Source organism: Melitaea cinxia, chromosome 17 (assembly GCF_905220565.1).
Source record: "Melitaea cinxia chromosome 17, ilMelCinx1.1, whole genome shotgun sequence".
Classification (NCBI taxonomy): Eukaryota; Metazoa; Arthropoda; class Insecta; order Lepidoptera; family Nymphalidae; genus Melitaea; species Melitaea cinxia.
The window spans coordinates 10991259-11016656 of NC_059410.1; the positions used below are offsets into that span (position 1 = coordinate 10991259).

General features: G+C 36.0%; 1 protein-coding gene across 1 annotated transcript in view; it reads left to right on the forward strand.

Moving 5' to 3' along the window:
• Window positions 1-25398, forward strand: part of LOC123661390 (transcription factor HNF-4 homolog) — a 90049-nt gene that overhangs the window by 51956 nt on the left and 12695 nt on the right. The window contains exons 2-3 of the mRNA XM_045596354.1: window positions 23685-23868; window positions 24956-25050. Of these exons, the coding sequence (XP_045452310.1) occupies window positions 23685-23868; window positions 24956-25050 (279 nt within the window). The remainder of the gene's footprint in view (window positions 1-23684; window positions 23869-24955; window positions 25051-25398) is intronic.

Below are 25398 nucleotides of genomic sequence, written 5' to 3' on the forward strand. Positions count from 1 at the left end.
AGTTCGTCTCCAGTTCGTATCTCTTACTATAAAGTGATAAAACTCATCATATTTATTATTAGTAACAGCGCAAATTAGAATATGTGTGCTATAAGTTTTTTGTTTATATTAAATATAAATTCACTTGATCGTCTTGTTGTATAAATGCAGTAGTGGCGAAACGATGAATTTGCAAATAAACAAAGAGACTCCGGTTTTTCCACTCAATGCATTTATTTATAAGTTTTTTATAGATCAATGACTAAATGTGAAAATTATCCGTTCTAGATAAAAATGTAATGAAAGTTTGATTGGTACAGTGTTATTTATTAATTTAAGGAAAACCTGTTATTGGCAACACCATATTGCATATACATGCCTATAAGGTATGTGGTTTGTAAAGCTGTTCGTTTTCTGAATAAAAAAAAAATACACATTATTGGTAGATTCAAGTGTCTACCTGTACTACTCTCAAGAAATCTTTAACTTGTCACAGAGTGACCGTTAACAGAATCTGTAAAAAAGTTTTATTACTAATATAGAAGATCTATAACGCATTAAAGACCTCATTTACCGGTAACTGATAAAGTTTATATCGTACATAAAATACTGATAGCTTTTATATCCAGGGGATAAAACAGACCCTTAGGTCTTACCCTGTGTCACTTAAACTAATATACAGCTTTAGATTAACGTATTGTGAATAGCAATACTAACGTATCAAGTAAACCTTTATGATGAAAAAGAAAAATATAGGTATCGTGAATTTTTATCTATGGTATACACCATTATACGTCTGATGGTTTTATCAACAGCTAGCAAAACAGGCCCTATTAAGTTTCGTTTACAAAATCTTCGCAGCATTCTTTTGGAATGATTATATACTACTTTTTTCTATGTACAAAAGCATTAAAAAATCAAGTTGTTTTCCTTAAACAATTATACCTGTTCATAGATGTCAAGGCTGAGGTTATAAATACACCGTCATTGAATATCATTATATAACTCTATAGGAAATCATTTCCGTGCGTTCTCTACCTCATTCATAACTATCAGATGTAAGCTTAAAATAACATCTATCTATAAAAAAATTGTAACAACTAAAGCACGGCAAGTCATTTATTTTACAACAGTAGTCGATTTTATTTGACATCATGTCAATATGTATTTTTTTAAGTCATTTGATATTCACATTTGCATAAATTTTGATGTATTTACAAACAAAATTTTCTGTTTAACTTAATAAACAATAGTGTCAGGGATGACATTTTTTTACATTTTTCAAGGCTGGTAAACAAGAATACGGCCCACTTAAACGCATCGTATCTTCTTATTGTCTCTGACTCTTCTGAGCTCTGGCTTCTATACTACCACAGGAACTCAACATATACTTGACTACACTCATTGAGAGCAGTGTTATTTGGCTGTGATCTTTTGTAAGGTTGAGTTATTTCTCCAGTCGTTCTGCTGCAAATTTGGAGCAGAATGCTTCATGTTATACCTCCTGTCCTACCTCTAACAATATATGATATATCTCGAAGATTATCTCTAACTCCAAACTCACAAGGTTAACGCCTACTTTCAATAATTATATTTCAAACTAGCTGTGCTCGCGACTTCGTCCGCGTGGAATCTAAAAAAACATTTTGTTCAGAAACTATAATAAAAATAGCCTAAGTTACTCCTTATTACATCAGCTCTGCATCTGCCAGTGAAAGTCCCGTCAAAATCGGTCCAGCCGTTTCAGAGATTAGCCAGAACAGACAGACAGACAAAAATTGTAAAAAATGTTATTTTTGTATATATACCGTGTATACATTCATATCCATTTAGTAAAAATCGGTTATGTTAATATTACAAACAGACACTCAAATTTTATTTATTTGTATATAGATACGTTTAGCAATAAATTTACTGTTAGTTGTTTACCCGTAATTCTTATATCTCTAATGTAATAGAAAAACATATTTGACCGTAAATACTACGCAGCGTATAAATTTATCATCGCTTATTGTTAATTATCTTTTCACCGCCGGTCCATATGCCTACATGTAAGCATCTTACATTTAAGATTACATATACCTAACGTTTAATTGAGTTAGGGCAGGACCTATCTTACCTAAATTTTGATTAAATTGTTTCAATAGTCTAGTTAAACATGTAATCATATGTGTACATACGTATTATTTGTTTATTACATCATAAATAACTATAATGAAGAGTTGAGCGAAACTTACATTAATTCCTTCCCTTGGGTAAAAAATGAACACGTATTGACATCCTTTAAGCGTTGTCATTTAACATTTTAATTTGAATGACCTTTTTTTCCCGATAAAATAAAAATTGTATCTACTTGCCAAGCTTTGCTTAAGATAAGATGTTACATCTCTATACAAATAGAGAAAACGAAATGTTGAATAATTTAAAATGACGTACTCATTTTTTCTTTCCTAGTTCACTCGTAAAACATAATCTCATTATAAACATATGAAAATCTACATATAAAAATGAATTATTTTTGGTAACGCCATAATTTACGAGCGACATACATCGAAGCATATAGCGAAGTTTATCAACATAATACGCCATCATCACGATGGCATATTTGATTTGATCAATTTCTGGTGACCAATGGTGTCAAACAGGGTTGTGTTATATATAGCACCTACACTTTTTGCTCTCTATTTCGCTGCAGTGCTGAAGGATGCGCTCCGGAGTAGCAGCGGTCAAATAGTTATAAATACAAAAACTGATGGCGGGATCTTTAATTTGTCTCGATTTAGAGCTAAAGGCAAAGTTCAGCAGCGTCCGGTACTGGAAATTATTTACGCCGATGATATCTGTCTAATGGCTGATAGCATGAGCAACCTCAGGCAGTATATGGAATATCTGGACAAATCTTGTCAAAGATTTGGATTAACGGTAAATGCGTCAAAGACGCAGATATTAAAACAGCCAGCTCGAGGCATGATTGCTGATCCGTCCGCTATACACCTTAATGGAAGGGAACTTGACGTAGTCTCGTCATTTAGATACCTCGGAACATTGCTCAAAAACGATAATCTCTTAGATTCTGAAATCGCCTCGCGTATAGCAAGAGCTGCGGCTGCATTTGGAAAACTATATGCAAGGGTATGGAATTCGCATGACCTGACGCTTAAAACCAAAATAATAGTATACAAGGCAATAATACTTCCAACCCTAATGTACTCCGCTGAGACCTGGTGTGCATACAAAGGTGATATTAAGCGACTTGACAGCTTTCATGTGAAGAGTGCTTGCGTACTATTCTCCGAGTGAAATGGCAGGATCGAGTGCCTAACTCTGAGGTGTTGCGAAAGGCGGGAATGGAAGGTATTGAATACTTACTGATGACCAACCAACTTCGATGGTGCGGACATGTAGTACGGATGGACGATACCAGACTGCCAAAGGCATTGCTTTATTCGGAGCTTAGCTGTGGGAAGAGGAAAGCCGGAGGTCAATACCTCCGATATAAAGACGTCCTTAAGCGCCACTTATCAGCTTGCGGCATGTCTATGTACTCGTGGGAGGAGCTGGCACAAAATAGGACAGAATGCAGACGAACCATCAAATCAAGTATATATCAATCTTTGAATCCAGTCGCTTAGCAAGCCTAGATGCTAAGCGCGAACAACGGAAATCCCGTCCTAAGCCCTCCTACGATTACACATACAATAAAGACGGGCAATTGTACTGTTTCTCTTGCAGCCGAACGTTTAAGACAAAGTTTGGCTTCGCTAGTCATCTCAGAGCGCACGCCAGTTGCTAACAGAGGGTCGCCGTAAACGGATACGTCTTGGACGACATCAACTTATACATCTATCTCTCAAATTCCGTTCGCCTCGCCCGATCACACTTTTCGTAACGCTCTCGTCACACATTCACCAGCTTACTCCCCGAGTCAAGCGTGGAAGACGTTTTACTTTAAAAACGTAACCATTACTTGAACTTCACTCATTTGACAGTTCGCAAGACAGGGCAACATCTGTCAGTTAGTTATATATGTATGTAACTAGATAAATATCGTTTAATTCATTTCAGGCATCGTAAACAACAAACTAATATTAATGAAATAAGACGTTCTAATAATAAATTGACCTCCAATTAATCACTTAACAAATTAAAAGCGTTAAACATACCTCAACATTTCCGCGTTTTATGTAACATTATTATTTTAAGGTTATTAGGGCTATAATTTTTAACCTATAAATATTGTGGTCCTTTATGTTAAATGTGTATTTTATCTTAATGGTCGCTCCCTTTAAATTTATTTTGATTTTTAATTATTTTTTATTTTAAAATAAAGGTTAAGTAAGTCTATTTGGAGGATCTTTAGATGAAGTCGAAGTCAGTAAGTATATAATTACATATCTATTTATTTGTAAAAAAATGTTTAATTTTTATACGAAACTCCACCATAGATGAAGATTCCAATTTACAAAGAACTGGTCAAATCATTAACTGAGGTAAGGCACAGCAGGAAGGGAATAGGAAATATCTTGCACAAATCGGGAGCAGCTCGACTGGGGAAATACTTTCGCCTTACAGAAAATTACACCTAAATAATACTGGTCTCTCCAGAAGTATTGAGTTCCTGTGGTGAACAAGTTGGCTAGATCTCCTGGGTAGAGTCGGGGTTAGGGTGGGCAACGCGCTTGCCTCTCCTCTGGTATTGCATGCGTCTGTTAGCTCCGGTAATCGCTTACCATCAGGTGAGGCGTTGCTTGTATGCCAACTTCGTCGTATAAAAAAATTGTCAAATATACACAACTAATTCAACAGTATTAAAGAAATATTTTTTTTTCATTATTTCAAACAAAATAGTAACTAAATTAAAGTAGGGATCATCACCATAATTATTTTAGCCTATCACTGCTGGACACAGGTCTCCACAAGTTCGCGCAAAAAATAGCGCTTACTCATGTGTTTTGCCCATAGTCGACGTTTTGACGCTGGGCAGGCGGGTTGATGACCGCAGGGCTGGCTTTGTCGCACCGAAGACGCTGCTGCCCGTCTTCGGCCCGTGTATTTCAAAACCAGCAGTTGGATGGTTATTCCGCCATCGGTCGGCTTTATAAGTTCCAAGGTGGTAGTGGAACTGTGTTACCCCTTAGTCGCCTCTTACGACACCCATGGGAAGAAAGGCCGTGGCTATATTCTTTTCTACCGTAGCCACACAGGGATGTTATCTACGAATAGAAAGATGAACGGTAACGTAAAAAGATTCAAAAAAAAGTAAACCAATGATAATAGTAATTTAGATTTTAAATTTAAAAAGGCTGCTGATAACAGTGTTTATATACGGTCACTTCGTTTTCACAAGATGTATCGCTCGCAAAACAATAAAGATAATATGAGTTATAGACATACCGCCAAACGATATCGTGACAATATAACGGGTCAAAATGATATTGGGGACAATCTTATGAATTGAGGGTAATGCGTGCAAGAGAGCAGTATCGACACTTCGCTGACCTTCCGACCTGACTCGAGATAGTTGATGTTTACCCGCCGCTTATTCATGTTCTATGTTGCTGTTGTACATATTACATAAAACTTATACCTTTTAACAGCATTTGTAATGGTTCCACGGCCAGACACCTTATACATACATATTATATCGGTTCTAATAGCTATTGTCTTTAAAGTAGTCAGAATTTTGTTGGTGGATTTTTAGGAAAGAGCTTAATCTATATGACTGCGGAGCTCATCGAACCTGTAAAGTATGAGGTAATGATGGACTAAATATTTCTTGTATAGAAAAATTAAAAGACATTTGTCAATTCGTAGTTTCGTCTTTAACGTCAGCTGATGATCGTTCTATACTGTAGATAGGCATCACGCAAAAATTGTCAGCTCTTTATGATCTTGCGACTGCCAAAACCTAGCAACTTGTCTTGACCCTTCTCCAATAGTTTATCCATGTAGTGGTGGTTCTGGAATTTTATTTCAGCAATTGATAATAATTATGATATAATCAAACATTTTCGATTTGTTAGTTTTTTTTTTACTATAGAAACTAAAAAGAGCTGAAATAGCGTTTATTTCCACACAGTTATCAGGTCTTCGACAGTTTTTGCGTACCTACTTTCCGAGGCACGGTAGGGGTAGGATAGGGGAGACCCACCAAATCAGATCAGGAACAAAAATTATTAAAGGTGAAGTTTGTATCATATTCTGTATCTAATTTTGAATATTATTTAATAAACTATCTAGTATCTACCCAAGATTTTCGATGACTAAAACACTGATTTCTAGATCGAAATGGTTTCGCCGAAATTGTTAGGCTTGGCGTTGATAAACCGAAGCGCCGTCACAGTTTTTTCGTAAACGACAAAGACGTGTGCCGATTATAACACGTGTGTAGGGTAAAAAAACATTGGCAGGGTGTTATTGACAGTTTTTTCTAACCAGACTAAATGCTGTTGTTGTCTGAACATTGTCTTCTCCATGTCCTATTTTGTATTACTTGTGTATTTTTTTTCTTTAGCGAAGATTTCTGAAACTGAAAATACATAGTTTAATTTTAATTATATGTTATATTTTCAGTTCGGACAAAAAATACTGAATAAAACAACTTCTATCATCATCATCCTTCTTCCAACTAATATTATAAATGCGACAGTTTTTGAGGGTAGATTGATGAATAAATGTTTGTTACTCTTGCACGCAATAAATACCGGACTTATTGTAATGCAACATAGTACGCAGATAGCTAATCACATAGGCTACTTTTTATCCTTACATTCCCATGGATCGTAAATTACGCGGGCGAAACAGTGAGGTGCGACTAGTTATTTTTATATTGAATTAAATTGATGAGGATTACGGAATACCAAAATACTTAGCGCGGGCCTCGGGACACTTATGACAGGTTGAAGTAAAGTGAAATTGATATATATTTTAATAATATTGATATTTATTTTAATAAATGTTCGAAACTTACAACGTAATTAGAAACGTAAATATATTTACTTACTGTCTAAAACGTTTCCATAGAAATTATTAGTCATTTGTTTATATCGTTTGCCCAGCGGTAATTAGTAATTATGACTATAGACTTAACCATTTAATTATTATCCGTAGTTCAAACAGTCCCTGTTTATTTGAATAGAATGTAAACACATATGATGATATGACGAATTTTACCACTGTAAGATATGTTTAATTTTTTTAAATAAAATGTTGCAATCAGATACTTACTAAAAATTTTGTAATCGAAGATAAAATGGTCACCGTTTTTCTTCATTATCGATTAAGTAAAGTAAGTAAGTTTTAACAGTTGTGTGATTCACCCTAATGTATATTTAAAATACAAAATTCAGCTTCTATAAATGGCCATACAATATTAAAAAATATGCCATGCGTATCTTTAAACAAATAACAGATAGCTAAAGAAAACAAAGAGAGATTCTCCATCATATTTCATCAGTTTTTCCACATGTTACAATATGTGAAAAAAAGCTAGTAACATTTAATAAATAGACGACATCAGTGGAATATTTTGATTGCCATCTAAAAATATTTTTAGTTATTATTCGTAGGTAAAGACAATAAATAAATTAGTTTTCAAGACCAAAGAGATTTTCTACAATTTATTTTTAAATACTGGACACTTAAGAAACTGGCCAGCTTAGATTTTAAAATTTGAATTCTTAAATAAAGCTCAATTTTTATATAATCTCTTTTATATTGGTAAAAAAATCTTAAAAGACATTTTGTTCTTTAAAAATTGACTGATTAATTTATGACTACGATCTGTATGTAAGTATGTAGTCATTTTATTTATGTATTTATTTATTGATTGATTGATTTATTTATTTATTTGTACAAAAACGCATAGCTACATTTTATGTTTCTTAAACCAATACAGAGTATCCAAACAAAAGCCAGTTTCATCCGAAACTGGCTTTTGTACGGCGTTTTTACATTATTTAAATTACACAGACTTAACTTTTAACTGTGTGGCTACGGCACTAAAGAATTTAGCCACCCCCTCTCTTCCCGTGGGTGTCGTAAGAGGCGACTAAGGGATAACACAGTTCCGCTACCACCTTGGATCTTAAAAAGCCGACCGATGGCGGGATAACCATCCAACTGCTGGCTTTGAAATACACAGGCCGAAGACGGGCAGCAGCGTCTTAGGTGCGACAAGCCAGTACTGCGGTCACCAACCCGCCTGCCCAGCGTGGTGACTATGGGCAAAACACATGAGTTCACGTTATTTTTGGCGTAAACTTGTGGAGGCCTATGTCCAGCAGTGGACTGTATAGGCTGTAATGATGAACTTTTAACTAGACTTAAGTCTTAAGAAGTCTTAAGTCTTAGAATTAGCTTTAAAATGTATTATGCTCTTCACATCTCATTGTTTGTTGGTTTTTTAAGAGCGTATAAAAATATATTTATACTTTACACCACACGACTAACTACAATGAATAAATAAAAAGATTGTTTGAAAGAAATAATTTCGTTTAATTAATAAACAAAAACTTAAACATTGTTCATGTTTTTTTTTTTGTAACAGCAAAAGATAAAAGTTTTAATTTTTAAAATCTACATAACATTGGAAAGATATCATAACAAAGGAACAAAGCGAGTGTGCGCGACAATCAATTAGTCATCCGGTCGGAAACACAACACTCTCTATATGGATAAAAATGTTGATCAGCTGCTGCGAGTGAATCCTCGCTCCCGCACATTCGACTGCACATCCGCTGCATTTCCGATAACGCGTGACTCAGTCCAACTCCTCACTGCTGATCAGACATTTACTGACCCGCTCGTATGCAATGCCCCCGTTGCGGTGTCAGCAGATTTGCACTCATTAAAAGTGTTTAGGTGTTAAGTTTCTCATCGTATACTTAGTTTACGCTTAGCCGCATTGAAGGAAGGTCGCGTCAATCACAGCGGTCACACGACTCTTGTGACCTGAGTAAACATCGACAGTAGCTCGAGATAAAGCAATAAAGTAAAATACGGATTGGTTAATATTTGCGCTTCTCACCCATGACACATACCCCTGATAGTTCCGGTTACGTTTGATAAGAAAATAATATTTCGGCTTTTAATTGAAATTGCATACAATTACCTGCTGACTAAAATCGTGTTTATCAACGGCGCTATCAATCGCCGAATAGTGTCCGCTGTGTTCAGTGCATGATAAGTGGAGAGTGGTGACACTTGTGTCGGAGCCGCGTGCTGGAAGATGCCAGTGCTCGGAGAGATGGCAGCATCCCAAGATATGTGCGGCCGGTACTGCCCAGCGGCGGAATACATGCTGCCGGGCTCTTACATGTGGGAGAAAAATGTCAGTCACCCGTACTCTATGCCCTTGCCTAGGCTATCTAATGAAGATGCACAATGCATAAATACAACGCCGTCTTACAATGCAGGTTCGTGGCACAGATATTCCAATATTAATAAATGGAGACCATTTTTTTTTAATTGTTCGTTGATGTCGTATTATTTTCATCGACATAATTAATTCAATTTTTATCATAGCAACTGGTGTTTAAAAGATACGACCAAGATAGACGGCGCTGTAATCTACTTATTTCACAATGGTCAATACCGCTGAGTAGAGCGTGTTTAAATTGTTTTTGAGCTTTTGTCGCATGTTCTCGCGTTAATTCAATAATTAATTGAAATTAATTGAAAATAAATTTTGTCATAATTATTATAAAAGAAATTTTAATCTTATTTAATTATACGTATTACCATATCGTTATCGGAATGATAAATGTATTTGTAGTTGATAAATCTACTTTTTTGACTAGCCCGTTGTCGCAGTTTTTATATAAATTTGTGTGTTCATTTACGTGTGTCCAAGCCAATAAATTAATCTAAAGACACAGTATATAAACAACTTATGAATGTCATTTTTCTTAACATTACAGGAGTGTTCTAGCAGTCTATTATTATTACCGTACAATTTATTATATTATAGATTATGACTAGCTATAGCCGTGCGAATAATCTGTACCAAATAAGTACTATAAAGTATTATAATAATTTCACTTTACAAAAATCCAAATAATATTTATACGTAAGTTGATTTGAAAATGAACAAAAAAATTTACCGACCGTCAATCATTTTGACGTTGTTTCATAATTTAAGCAGTCATGTATATAATTTTAATAATTAACTAATTTATAAAACAAAAGCAATAATATTTTTTTTAGTTGTTGATGCCGGTAGAGCAAGCAATTATCTATAACGCTTCAGGCTGTAATATCCCACTACTGGGCATAGGCGTCTTTCCCCATGTAGGAGAAGGATCAGATCTTAATCCACCACGCTGCTCCAATGCGGGTTGGTGGATTTATTCCCTACTATGAGTAACGATCGCTATCAGATGTACATGATAACAACCGGGACGACGGCTTAACGTGCTCTCCGAGGCACGGTGGGGAGACCCACAAGGACTGCACAAACACCCAGACTACGGCAAACATCTGTATGGCCAATACAAATATTTGTCATGTGCGGGGATCGAACCCGCAACCGCCTGCGCAACAGGTACGATCCATGGCTGTGACCGGTGCGCCAACGCGGCTTTTTGTTATCTATAAAATGATATATAATTTTAATAGAGTAATTGTGACGTTGTTTCTAAAAAGGGAGGCAAACATCTTAACCTTAGCGTATTAATATATATGATTTTAGTTATTTTAAGATAAAAATCAATTCTTTGTGCAAGCTACCCGGAACATTAATTGATAATACAAAATACTTTAGTATTACAAATTAACTATCTATCCGAAACTAAATGTAGCTTAACGTTGAATATATTTTTCTTCTATAATTTTGCTAGAACGCCTTCAAACTGGCTTAAACCGGCTTATGCTAGATTTAATGTTAGTTTGATTTCTTTAGGTTTGCAATATAATTAGAAGTCGTAAATCAGTAATAATTACATTGATTCAACGAAACTTAAACGTTGTCGGGGTTTTCCTTATTGCGCAGGAAAAATTACGTATGTATGATGTTCAGAAACAAATACAACAGTCTTAAATTATAGTTTAAAATAACACATTTCAAAAAACACTGTGAAAATGCAAAACAAAAATGCTCATAAAATTAAAAGTACTGAGCTAAACTGAATTAAATTTTATGAGTCTAAATGGCAATCCCGCAATGAACAAAAAAAGAATCACGTAAATATGATCAGAAATCTCGGGGTAATCTGTGTATAGAACTACAAACGTATATAAAAAGTATACTAACCGAATTGAGAACCTCCTCCTTTTTGAAGTCGATTAATAATACCAAAGAGTCGAATTAATATTCATTCATTACAGCCTATACAGTCCACTGCTGGACATAGGCCTCCACAAGTTTACGCCAAAAATAACGTGAACTCATGTGTTTTGCCCATAGTCACCACGCTGGGCAGGCGGGTTGGTGACCGCAGGGCTGGCTTTGTCGCACCGAAGACGCTGCTGCCCGTCTTCGGCCTGTGTATTTCAAAGCCAGCAGTTGGATGGTTATCCCGCCACCGGTCGGCTTTTTAAGTTTCAAGGTGGTAGCGGGGCTATGTTATCCCTTAGTCACCTCTTACGACACCCACGGGAAGAGAGGGGGTGGCTATATTCTTTAGTACCGTAGCCACACGGTACATTAATTATATAATTAATATTCATTTGAATTAAAATATAAGGATATTTACGCATGCTTGATATGGGGAGTAAGCTGGTGAATGGTGAATGCGTGACGAGAGAGTTACGATAGGTGTGATCGGAAGAGGCGAACGGAACAAGAGAGGTGCGTGCACACATTTTCTTTATCTTTCTCTCTCATAGCCAGTTACGTTTCGTATACCTAAGACACAGTGCAAGCCTATTGTGCAGGACTATTCCTAAGGAAGTTTTACTTCAGTCGTGTGGTCTAAAGCACGCTCGTTGGTATGTTTCAGATAATGTAATCTATGGAGAGGCCTTTATGTCGATGTATTTCATAATTTACATTTGAATTGCGGTTTTGGTCGTTGATATAATCGTTTAACCTTCACCAGAATAACTTAAAAGTTGTTTAAAAAATAATCTTAAATAGAAAATCAAATACTCCTTTGCTACATATCCTCAGAAACGACGTCTTTTTTACCTTCACCTGTTCTGTTTATAGCTTATCATTTTTAAAAAAATATCTTTTGTCCACTAACTTAACCTAACGAATAGATAAACCAACAGAACGATTTTTTTTTGAAGTAAAATAATCGCTACAACGCTCTTTACGTATGCTTGACTTGGGGACTAAACTGGTGAATACGTGACGCGGGCGTTACGAGAAGTGTGATCGAGCGAGGCGAACGGAAGTTGAGAGGGAGATATAAGTTAGTGAAAATAGAAAGAGAGAGTTACGTTTCGTAACTTTTATTTCAGTCGTGTGGGCACACACTCGTTTTTTTAAATATGGTTGTGTTATACCCGTCAATCCGCGTTGGAGCAGCGTGGTGGATTAAGCTCTGATCCTTCTCCTACATGGGGAAAGAGGTCTTTTTTTTATATCACTAGGTCGGCAAACAAGCGTACGGCTCACCTGGTGGTAAGAGATTACCGTAGCTTATAGACGGCTACAACACCAGAAGCATCGCAAGCCCGTTGCCGACCCACTCCCCAATCCCCCCAGGAGCTCTGGTCACCTTACTCACCAACAGGAACACAATACTGCTTGAAAAGAATATTATTTTGCTGTGATCTGCTCCATATTTTGAGCAGGAAATTCCTATTCATTTATTCCTGGCCTATGCCCAGTAGTGGAATATTACAGGCTGAAACGTATATAAATATATTTATTTAATTAATACATTATTGCCAAACATTTTTTAATGTCATATCAAAAATCTACCGTTCCAGCGGGGATCGAACCTGCATCGCCGACTGACCGTGTCGGTGCTCTAGCCAATTAAGCTATGGAACGATGTACTCGCTAGATTTGATATCATCATATCAAAAAATTTCGATTACGTAAATCTGCAAATTATTACTATAAAACAGCTGTTGAATGAATTTTATTACACAATAAAATTATAATTATTATCTTTTTAACCGACTTCCAAAAAAGGAGGAGGTTCTCAATTCGACTGTATTTTTTTTTTTTTTTTTTTTTTTTTTTATGTATGTTACATCAGAACTTTTGACCGGGTAGACCGATTTCGACAAATTTTGTTTTAATCGAAAGGTGGTGTGTGCCAATTGGTCCCATTTAAATTTATTTGAGATCTAACTACTACTTTTTGAGTTATATCCAATAATGCGTTTTTACTTGACGCTTTTTTCGTCGACCTACGTTGTATTATACCACATAACTTTCTACTGGATGTACCGATTTGAATAATTCTTTTTTTGTTGGAAAGGGGATATCCTTAGTTTGGTACCGTCATAAGAAAACCAGGATCTGATGATGGGATCCCAGAGAAATCGAGGGAAACTCTCGAAAATCCGCAATAACTTTTTACTGGGTGTACCGATTTTGATAATTTTTAATTTAATCGAAAGCTGATGTTTATCATGTGGTCACATATAAATTTTATCGAGATCTGATAACTACTTTTTGAGTAATCTTTGATAACGCGTAGTTGCTTGACTATTTTTTCGTCGTTCTGCGTTGTATTACTTGTCGATGTAATTGAAGTCGGTTTTTTTTTCGTTTGCGCGCAAACACAATTATTCTGATAAATAATAAAATGTGTCACACAAATTTAATGGTGACAATTTATGGATATACCTAAGAGGATTTAAGAATTACGTTTAGTAAAGTATTGACAGAGGATAGTGACGATAACAAACCATAGGTTATAATTTTTACCATGTCTGTTTAATAATGAAATAAAATTTTTTTATAAGATACACTTTTTTTATTACATTACATATTAAATGATTGTGTTTGCTTGCAAACGAAAAAAAACCGACTTCAATTACATCGACGAGTAATACAACGTAGATCGACGAAAAAATAGTCAAGTAACTACACGTTATCAAAGATTACTCAAAAAGTATTTATTAGATCTCAATAAAATTTATATGTGACCACATGACAAACATCAGCTTTCGATTAAATTAAAATTAATTAAAATCGGTACACCCAGTAAAAAGTTATTGCGGATTTTCAAAAGTTTTCCTCGATTTCTCTGGGATCCCATCATCAGATCCTGGTTTCCTTATCATGGAACTAAACTAGGAATATCTCCTTTCCAACAAAAAAAGAATTATCAAAATCGGTACATCCAGTTAGAAAGTTATGCGGTATAATACAACGTAGGTCGACGAAAAAAAGCGTCAAGTAAAAACGCATTATTAGATATAACTCGAAAAGTAGTTGTTAGATCTCAAATAAATTTAAATGGGACCAATTGACACACACCACCTTTCGATTAAAAAAAAATTGTCGAAATCGGTCCACACGGTCAAAAGTTCTGATGTAACATACTTAAAAAAAATACAGTCGAATTGAGAACCTCCTCCTTTTTTGGAAGTCGGTTAAAAAGAAGCCGCGTTAGCGCAACGGTTACAGCCATGGATGTACCTTTTGCGCTGGCGGTTGCGGGTGCGATCCCCGCACATGATAAACATTTGTATTGGCCATACAGGTGTTTGCCGTGGTGTGGGTGTTTGTGCAGACCTTGTGGGTCTCCCCACCGTGCCTCGGAGAGCACGTTAAGCCGTCGGTCTCGGTTGTTATCATGTACACCTGATAACGATCGTTACTCATAGTAGGGAATATATCCGCCAACCCGCATTGAAACAGCGTGGTGGATTAAGCTCTGATCCTTCTCCTACATGGGAAAAGAGACCTATGCCCAGTAGTGGGATATTACAGGCTGAAGCGATATTAAAAAAAGTTATAGTTTTATTTAATTATGACAACCGCTTTGGTGGTCTCTTCCTACCGTACCTCGGAGAGCACGTTAAGTCGTCGGTCCCGGTTATTATCATAAATGTCTGATAGCGATCGTTACTCGTAGTAGGGAACGCATCTTTCAACTCCCTGTGGAGCAGCGTGGTGGATTAAGCTCAAATCTTTAACCTATACATGGGGAAAAATGCCTATGCCCATCAGTGGGGTGTTATAGGCTGAATGCGTGAATGGAAGGCGTAATTTTAAAAGAGCTATCAACTTTTTACTAACTGAATCAAAAGTCGGATGACTAGTAAATGGTTATAAATACAAAGTGCATGGTCATCATTACGATAGCAAAAAACCTAACCACCAATTATTGGGGTTTTACATTGACTAGACGAGTTTCGACTGCGATTAGTTGCATAGCAGTAATCGTTAAAAACCGTATAGTCTTTACACTAATATATATAAAATATAAAATAAATATTTGCAATGTAAACGCAAACAAATGTGTTTGTTTACGACATCACATTAGAAACCTCAAAAACTGTCAGTGTTACTTTCCTATATTATGCATGTATTACATATACATATAAACCGTCCTCTGGAATTACTCTATTTACTAAAGAAAACCGCATCAAAATTCGTTGCATAGTTTTAAATATCTAAGAATACAGACAGCGGGAAGGGACTTTGTTTTATACTATGTAGTGATTTATTTATTTAATAATTTATTGTAAGTTCGTAGTAATAGATTGTATAAGATCGTAGTTTTTAACCGACTTCCAAAAAAGGAGGTTCTCAATTAGCCTGTATATTTTTTTATGTATGTTACTTTTCAGAACTTTTGACTGGGTGGTTGGTGGGTGAAAGCGATTTCGACGAAATTTTTTTTAAATCGTAAGATGGTGTATGTCATTTTGTCCCACTTAAATTTATTTTAGTTCTAACAACTACTTTTCGAGTTATATCTTACAATGCGTTTTTACTTGACTATTTTTTCGTCGACCTACGCTGTCTTATACCGCATAACTTTTTACTGCGTGTACCGATTTTGATAATTTTTAATTTAATCGAAAGCCGATGTTTATCATGTGGTCAAATTTAAATTTCATCGACATCTGATAACAACTTTTTGAGTAATCTTTGATAACGCGTATTTACATGACTATTTTTTCGTCTACCTACGTTGTATTACTTGTCGATGTAATTGAAACCGTTTTTTTTTTTTTTTCGTTTGCGAGCAAATACAATTATTTTAATAATGGCACTGAATCAAATAATGCTCCGAAGTATCCATGTCAAAAGATGCAGTTCGCTTTTCGGGTATGGTATTGAGGTTGAGTATAGCAGAAAATATATTGCTAAAAATCGGAAGCAAACTGATTGGAAAATATCCTTATCTTATAGGAAATAAATAGACAAATAAAATGCCTTATGTATAGTTAGTACACCTACTTGAAAACTTTAAGTTCCTTTGATAATTTGGGAACCCGGTTCGCTAGACACGGCGTCGTCGGGATTGTTCAGAGGTGAGCCGGACAGTCCCCATTGAGGAGAAGTCTGGCCTTTTCGCCGAGGCCAGCCTGTCACTGGAGGGATCCTGTTGCCTGCAGATCCGGGACCCTCCAATTAAAGCGGGTGAAGACTCCCGCAGGGGTTTTGGTCGGGGAGCTCTACTCCCAATGATACGTTAGGTTGACTAGGTGTCGCGCGCTAAAAAAAATAATCTAGAAAGAAATTAAATTTCTAACGCGAACTAAAAAGATAAATAAAAAAACTGACTATAATTCAATAAAAGGATGATGAAATCAAAAATAACAGATTGAAATTAATTTATTACAAAGTATCAAGCACATTCTTGTAGTTTGAATAAGATGAAAAACTTTTAATTTTAAAAATTACACACAAACTTGTATAAATTTTTAACAAATAAAACGTAATAAAAAAAAACTATAGCACTAGCATATCAAGGGTTAGAATTATTCTTTTTATTTATTTTTTATTTTTTTATTTGGGGACACTTCGGCGAGGGGACACCGGAGGGGAGTCAGACTCTTACTGAATAAAAACCATCCACGTGTGAGCAGACCTCCGCCTACGTGGGGCGAGATAGGGTCGCGCTAGCATGCACTACCTCGCCCCGGCGGCCGGCCCAAATGAAAAGATCTGGGCCCCAGCACCCAGAGAAAGGCGGCACCACAAGACCAAGGGACCTCCCGACGACGCATAGGGTCTCAAGCCAGCCGATGGTCTCCCGACCCTCCAGCCACCCCACGTAAGGGACGCTTAACCGGACCAGTCTACCGTCTGCAGAATGGGGACACATGTCCAGGAGCGTCCCCCCTCCAAGCCAGGCAGGCCTGACCTCCAACGCCTGGCTACACGGCGTTTCGGGTCAGGCCCGCCCGACCTCCAAAGCCGAATCGCACCGAGCAACCGAACAAGCTCCAGGGAGCCCAGCGCGACCCGGCAACTACCCCACGGGTCCACCGGACTGCGCCGAAAAACGAGCTAAAAGCTCCAGGGAGCCAGCACAGTCTGGCCCTCACACATCATGTCTGCCGGATTGCCAGCAACCGAGCAAAAATCCAGGGAGCCAGTGCAATCCAGCCGGCAGACCGCGCTTTCGCGCCACAGGGCGGGTGACCGAACCACCCGCCCCCGTCCGTCCGTCGGTTTTTGGTCCATGGGGGTCCAGGACCTAAGACCCCTACCACTCGCTGGAACCAGGCGAGTTGCATTCCCTCATCCGCCACTTAAGGGAGGCGCCCAGTAGGGAGGAGGTTACAAAAGGTCACTTAGCCGAGCACGAAAAACAAGCGTCGCCGACTGCCACGGGGTCGACAACCAGAGGCAAGACGAACTGGCTCGTAGTTGCAATTCAATGACTTCTCCCCTAGGAGGCTGGTCCCTTGGGATGCGGTACCGTATTCTTTAATACCGGACGCACCATCACAATCGGAAATGTTGAGGTCCTAGCGGAAATCTCAACAAAATGACTCGCCACGTGGTTACACCAGAAGCATCCGGCACCGCCCGTGACCGCCTCGCCAAGGACACCAACAAATCGCACCCTGAACCTAGCCGTGACTAGAGACGAAGGAAAAGAAGGAGCCACTCGCCACAAGCGCTTATATACTGATGAGCTAAACCCTACTCACCATATCCCTATCTATGGCCCCATACGCAAAACCACACGTCACAAGGACTACGCTAATATACGACAAGGCCTAGCAAAGAAGAAAAGAACAATTACGCCACCAAAATAAATCGGTAACATTATATATGTAGTGTTGCCCAAATGCAAGAACAAAACGAGACTTAGCCAGTCTTGGTCTTGGTCTTGCGCCAATACACCTGGTCTTGGTCTTGGTCTTGGTCTTGCGCTCCCAGTCTTGGTCTTGGTCTTGGTCTTGCAGCAAGAGTCTTGCAAGTCTTGCAATTACCTATTAGTCTATTACTATTTATTAAAGTTTACTTTAAATCTTAGAAAAACGTATTAGAATTGGAACATTGTGAGCTTGAATTAACATAGCCATAGTAAAGATCAAGCAGATTAAAAAATAACTGAAGATTTGATAAGAAATTCGAAAAATCAACTGACCTATATGTCGTTTTCCATGGAAGTAACTGTTTCTTAATAAACATTTATGATTTATAAGCTTACATTTGCTAAAACATGTAAAAAAACAAATTAATTACAATAAATTGACTGTATTTTAAAGAACAATACTTATCTGTCTAGAAAGAGATTGAACCCTCAACTTATAAGAAATTTAATAAAAGAGTTTTACGATTTATCATTTATTTGAATAAAAAATAAAATACAACACAAATCAACAGCTTTATCATTAGGTTATGATACTTTATATCAATTTTTTTGACCAAGAATTAATACAAAGTAACCATCTGGCTGACTCATCACTAACCTATTTCTATGAACCTATGAACCTATTTGTATGTTTTCTAATTACTAATGATGCTTTAGAAAATAACCTCTCAGCAGGTACTGAAGTTGCAGGTATTGAGAGAAAATCACGGGCCATTTTCGATAAAATCGGATACTCTGTCTCATGCGTCCTCCACCAATCTAAAATGTCTTCCGAGCTGGCAGTTCTTGGTTTTCTCAGGTACTCCTCCAACTCGTCTATCACTAAGCCTTGAAGACAAGATCCAGATGACGTCGAGGGACATTCATAGAGTTTATCAAAGTCTATTACGTCTTCATCTTCATCACATACTTTATTTTCTTTTTCTGGTAATTCCAGAGATTTGTTCAGTGAGTGTAGACTTTTATATTCTTCATAAAGTTCATTGAACTTGCGCAGACTTTCTGTTTTAAGTTGCTTCCCTCACATTGTCAGGTCAAAAGTCTGAGCCTTATGCCTTGGGTCTAAAATTAAAGAAGTACAATAAATCCAGTTGCTCTTCTTGTAATGTTTAAGCATTTTGTCTCGAGCTGCTTGGAAAGCTAGAATGAGCCTTTCATCCACTTCAGATCGATTAGGTTTCTCATCTAACTGTTTTACCATGGATTCAATTTTATCTAGCAAGAGATTGAATGATACAATGACTAGCGGTAATGTAACATATTTGTCTCCACCAAGTTTTGTACTTAAAAGTTTAAAGTTTATTAGAAATTTATGTAATTTTTCGAGTACTTGCCATTCATTAGCTGTGATTTGAAAATCATTTAATTCGGTGACAGAACTGCACAATATGTCAATGCCCGCTCTCACTTTTAAACCAAATCCAATCATATCATGTGTGGAATTCGTGAAAATTCGAGAAAATCGTTAAATTGATATTTGTTATATTAAGGTTGCACTGTACTGTAATTTACCAAAATAAAGTACTTAGTTGTTACTGGCCGATTAAATGAAAATATGGGTGTTTATAAAAAATATTTAAGACGATAATTACATACTTAATATGTCGCACCCCTAGATGAAAACACCACTAACTCAAAAATACTTACGTAAGTTAATGGCGTTTTTGAAAGTATCGCATGAATAGCTACGCAGAGTTAAAATTCTTTTAACTGTTAAAAAATATTCTTACCTGTCCACTTCTTCCAGCGGTTACTAAAAAGCTTGTGATATCTCCACTTAATTTTGGTTTAACAGGAAGAAATATTTCTGATTCCTTTTTGTGGAAAGATATTAGATGTTTCCTTAAGCCTGAAGTGTTTCTGTTTTTCATTTTTATTTCAATCTTTTTATGTTGGCACAATTTACAGAAGGCAGTTTGGGATGCATGAATTATTTCGAAAAACTCCTCAAATTTGCTTTTGGGTCTTTTAGATCTGTGACTCAAACTCTCGTTACTCGGACTAGAATAATTTGAATCTTCGTCACTCATATTAAATTGTACACGTGATACGTTTTTAGAAAACAACGAGAATTAGTAAAAACAATTATTAAGTTAGACTCGAAGCACAGCTCAATTGGAAATGACTGGAATTAAAATAATTCCTTTATTTATAGTACGTTTCCTTGCTTTCTACCGCGCCGCCTCGCCACGTGCCGGCTCTATGAAAAGGATGCCGCCGCAAATCAAACAATGCCGCGTGCGGCGTACAAACACACACTAAATATTACCTACTTGTACAGACGCGACGCGTGAATAAAATATATGTAAAGAATTAGTGCCAATCACTATTCTTTACATATAAGTGAATGTTTTGGCGTACATCTATACTAATATTATAAAGCTGAAGAGTTCGTTTGTATGTTTGATGACAGAAGTTTTAAAATAAATAAATAAGTCCTGAACGTTACTATACCTCCAAAGTTACTATTCCTCGTGGACGAAGTCGCGGGCACAGCTAGTAAATACTTACTCTCATCATCTCTCTCAGAGATATTCGGGCTGGTAAGTAATACAAAACTCTTATCGCAGGCTTTTTATTTTATTAGTAGGTAAGTACCTACGCTTTTTATATTATTTTATTAGTTTTGTAGAATTTTTTACACGTTTCAAGTATATTTAAAAGTGGCTACAATATTTATTAAACGGGTGATATTTGAACACTTTTTGCTATTTTTTCTTGTAAAAACTTAAGAAATATAATGACTAAATGTACAATAATAGTACCTAAGTAATTAGTTTAAAACCATATAAGTAATCAATATTATAATATATACTTACTAGAATGAATTAATATGACATCTACTACCTATCCTTACCATTTTATCCTAATCATAATACTACTTGCGTGATCAGTATAATGTATTCATTTTCATTCTAAGCACTCTGAAACTTATTTATTCTTTGGAACACCTGTAGGTACTCTTAAAATTCGAAATTATTTTGCATGAGTATACCTACGCCCTATGGCGGCAATCAAATAGTGTCAAATGTTATGATTTCGGCGTGGCGGAAACGATTGTTTTAGATTTCAAAAGAAGCCGCCGGCGCGTGTATCATAACCATGTACTTCCGAAAAGCGGCAAATTTCTTTGAGAAGTAAGTACAAAACCTTTGATGCCGCATTATCAAAGTGCCGATGGTTAAAACATAACTATGCATGCACTCAGTTTGATTTTAATAGATATTTTTTTATTCGCTATGTTTATGGTATTAGTCGTAATGCGCATAGGTCCAGTTTTTCATATTCTTTGATACAGTTTTTTGCGTCTCATAGAATTCCTAAGCGTACCTACCTATACACCGAACTGTTACACCTAACTACTCAGTGAAATAGCGCTAAGTCCTAGCTGCAAGACGCAAGAGTCTTGCAGGCTATGTCTTGTTCTTGCTCAAGTCTTGCACGGTCAGTCTTGGTCTTGCTAAAAATACGCGGTCTTGTTCTTGGTCTTGGTCTTGCAAAAACGCAAGAACAAGACCAAGACTGCAAGACCAAGACTGAATTTGGGCAACACTATATATATGTTACATAGGGGTCGGCAAAGTGCTTGGTTATGTAAAGTTACCGTTTTTTATTCAATTGATTTTACAAACATTTAACGAATAAATATAATCATACCGACGTGTATCTAGTATTAAACACAAACATTATAGAAACCTGGAAATTATTGCTATAGAAACAAAAGCAAATAATCCGATATCGAATATATTTGTAGCGTGTCTTTCTATTACATGATAAAATTGTGTCACATACTAGATAAAGTTCTATGACACATAATATTTAAGAATAGACATAATAGATAATTTACGTATTACGTCGAATTCAAAATGGCCCGTAGGATCTGGGCATGACCATAATTATGTCGATGACGAAATTTGTTAAAAACATTTTTATCTCATTAGTACCATTCATATCTGATAATGTAGCGATATTTGCTTATGAAATATGTTTCTTACTTACATTTTCATATTTAACAAAATATGTTTTGCATTTATCTTTAAATTGAAATCGAAACTCGTGTCACACGATTTGTAAAATATATTTAAGACTATTTTGGATGGGGAATTATTTGTTATCTTTTTTTTTGAGATTCATATTTATCATTATATGTGATGAATGTTAAAGTATTTGTAAATATAGAAAGCGTATTAAGCTTTTCTTTAATAGTTGTTCTACAAATTTGCTTTAATATCATTATTACCTAATGACATAAAAATTGTTTTGCATTTATCTTTAAATTGAAATCGAAACTCGTATGATTTACTAAAAATTGCCTGATCATCATTACGATGACAAAAATTTATTGATTTTCCTATTACCCTAATCAATACCCACTACAACGTAATATAAATTTTTATCATAATTTTAATTGCTGTCACAAAAACATAAAAAATATCAAATTTTTCTTATAATAGGTATCATAACCTCAATAACTGAGCTTTAAGCTCCATCATTATGAAATGTATTTTTAGTTTTACCGAAAAAATTATGGTTATGTGCGGAGTTTGTTATAGTAGTCGTTTTAATAACTACGCAACAGTTTATTTGGTGCTTCTATTGTCCTTCATCTATCAATACGCTTCCGTAATTTTTAAAATCCCTTGCCGCATCGGCCTCGCTCGATAAGGTCATATTGTACCATAATGTTATTAAAAGATAATTTTTGATGCCTAAAACGTCACACGATTTGTAAAATATATTTAAGACTATTTTGGATGGGGAATTATTTGTTATCTTTTTTTTTGAGATTCATATTTATCATTATATGTGATGAATGTTAAAGTATTTGTAAATATAGAAAGCGTATTAAGCTTTTCTTTAATAGTTGTTCTACAAATTTGCTTTAATATCATTATTACCTAATGACATAAAAATTGCCTTTTTAAATGTGTAACGAAACTGTTTATAAATTAGCTTACTTATTTATTATGAGTGTAGGTATAGAACGCTAACTAAAGCTAAAATTACATAAAACACAGGTATTAAACTGCCAGCCTTAGGAACAAACGACAGTGTGTGTGTTAAACGTATCTTTTCCAAGATCATCAGCCTATTACAGTCCACTGCTGGACGTAAATCCCCCTCAGGGTACGCCATAAAACCCGATCAATTGTTTTAGCTATCCAGACAATACCAGCTACCCTCCTCGAGTCGTCGGTCCGTCGGGCTGAAGGGCATCCATTACAAATTTTGCCAAACTATGACCACCATTCGAGACCCTTCTTGCTCCACCGATTATCGGTTCCACGACAGATGTGGTTGAGCCAACTGCCACTTCAGCTTGTAACACTTCTAAAGTCACTTTCGTCTTCTGCCGGCTAGTCTCATTTCCGGCCTTGTCCCTTAGTGTGATCCCTAGCATACCTCTCTAGAGCTCTCTGAGTGACATGCTGTATCTTTTTATAATATGTAAGTATATCTTGTTTTTACGTATCAGTATAATAACATCTGTTTTTTTTTCTCCCATAGACAGTGACATGCAGTTAGAGACGAGCAGTAGTGAGGCTAGCGCCGCCAGCTCGACGTCGCTGTCGCAGCACTGTGCGATATGCGGCGACCGCGCCACGGGGAAGCACTACGGCGCGTCCTCGTGCGATGGATGCAAAGGCTTCTTCAGACGTAGCGTGAGGAAGAACCACTTGTACACGTGTCGGTATGTATACGTCACATGAGTACACATCGCAACTATTAGAACTTTAGTGAAACTATTTTTAGCAAAGACTTAAAACTTTCGTGAAATTGTAATTAGAATTCGAATGGTTATTTCAAATTACACATGAAAGATTAGCGGCAACTGGGTATTATTTTTAAAGACATTTTTGGTTCTTTAAACCAATAAACGGTTAAATTGCTGAACCGGCTATAATAATTAATATGAAAAAGCACCAGTATTCTGACCTAACATAAGCTACCTAAGTATATTAAATCATGCTTCGACTTTGTACCAAAATTCATAATTTTAAAAATTAATTTAACTCCCTAAGGACGTCAAAGAAAAACAATTTTCTAAGTATAAGTAATAATTTGAGATCATCTTTTAGTTTCACCCCCTAGGGGTGTAAGGAACCTAAATTTTTTTCCTAGCTGTTTCCCGCGGCTTCACCCGCCTTAATTTCAGGAAAGAGCGTACTGAAATATTATATAGCCCATATTCTTCCTCGGTAAATGTCCAACACAAAAATATTTTCAATTCGAACCAGTAGTTCCTGATTAGCGTGTTCAAACAAACAAACTTTTCATATTTCAACTTTTCAACAATATAATATAGTATATATACAATATAGTATATACCAGATTTACTTTCTTTTTTATAATTATATTTAAAAAAAAGTAAGGCAGGTATTAGAAATAGTTCTCTAGACATATATAGTTCTCTGGTTCCGAAATTCGACCATAATTAAATAATAAGTTTCAAACTCGAAATTTCATACTCCTCCATCCGAGCAATTTTCGTAAAAAGGAGTACAAAGTTTGTGCTTTACGTATAATATATGACAATGATTGACAAGAGTTCAACGCATAACAATTAATTTTGTGCTCTTTATTATTACTACACTTTTACTTTTACGGGACCTACCGCGTTTGTCATTTTGTAACTCCCGATATTTCAACGATGTTGCAGCTGCTGTGGTGGCGAGTATAATTATTGATGGTGACCGTAAAATCTAATAATAAAATGATAACTTAAGTACTTGTTGTTTGTTACGTAGAATGTAAAGAAAATATTTGTTCTTTTCCAGATTCAGCAGAAATTGCGTAGTCGATAAAGACAAAAGAAATCAGTGTAGATATTGCAGACTTAGAAAATGTTTCAAGGCAGGCATGAAGAAGGAAGGTAAGCTTATTGAAAACCGTACTAAAATATTATTTAGCCTGTTGTAGCCTTCGGCGGGAAATGGACTATCCAACAAAAAAAGGTTTTTTTTTAATTTGAACCAGAAGCGCTAAAAGTAGTGCGTTTAAACAAACAAACAAACTCTTCAGCTCTATTATATTAGTGTAGTATTAGATAGGTATCTGGAAACACTCCTTTATATGCTCCTCTTTTATGTGTGGTTATGAATAATGAACAATGTTTATGTAGGTACCCATTTATTCCTTTATAATAACATTGTATTTTATTGCTTTGTCTAAGAATATGTATTCAACGTAATAATGAAACAATAATCCTGCAACATTTCGC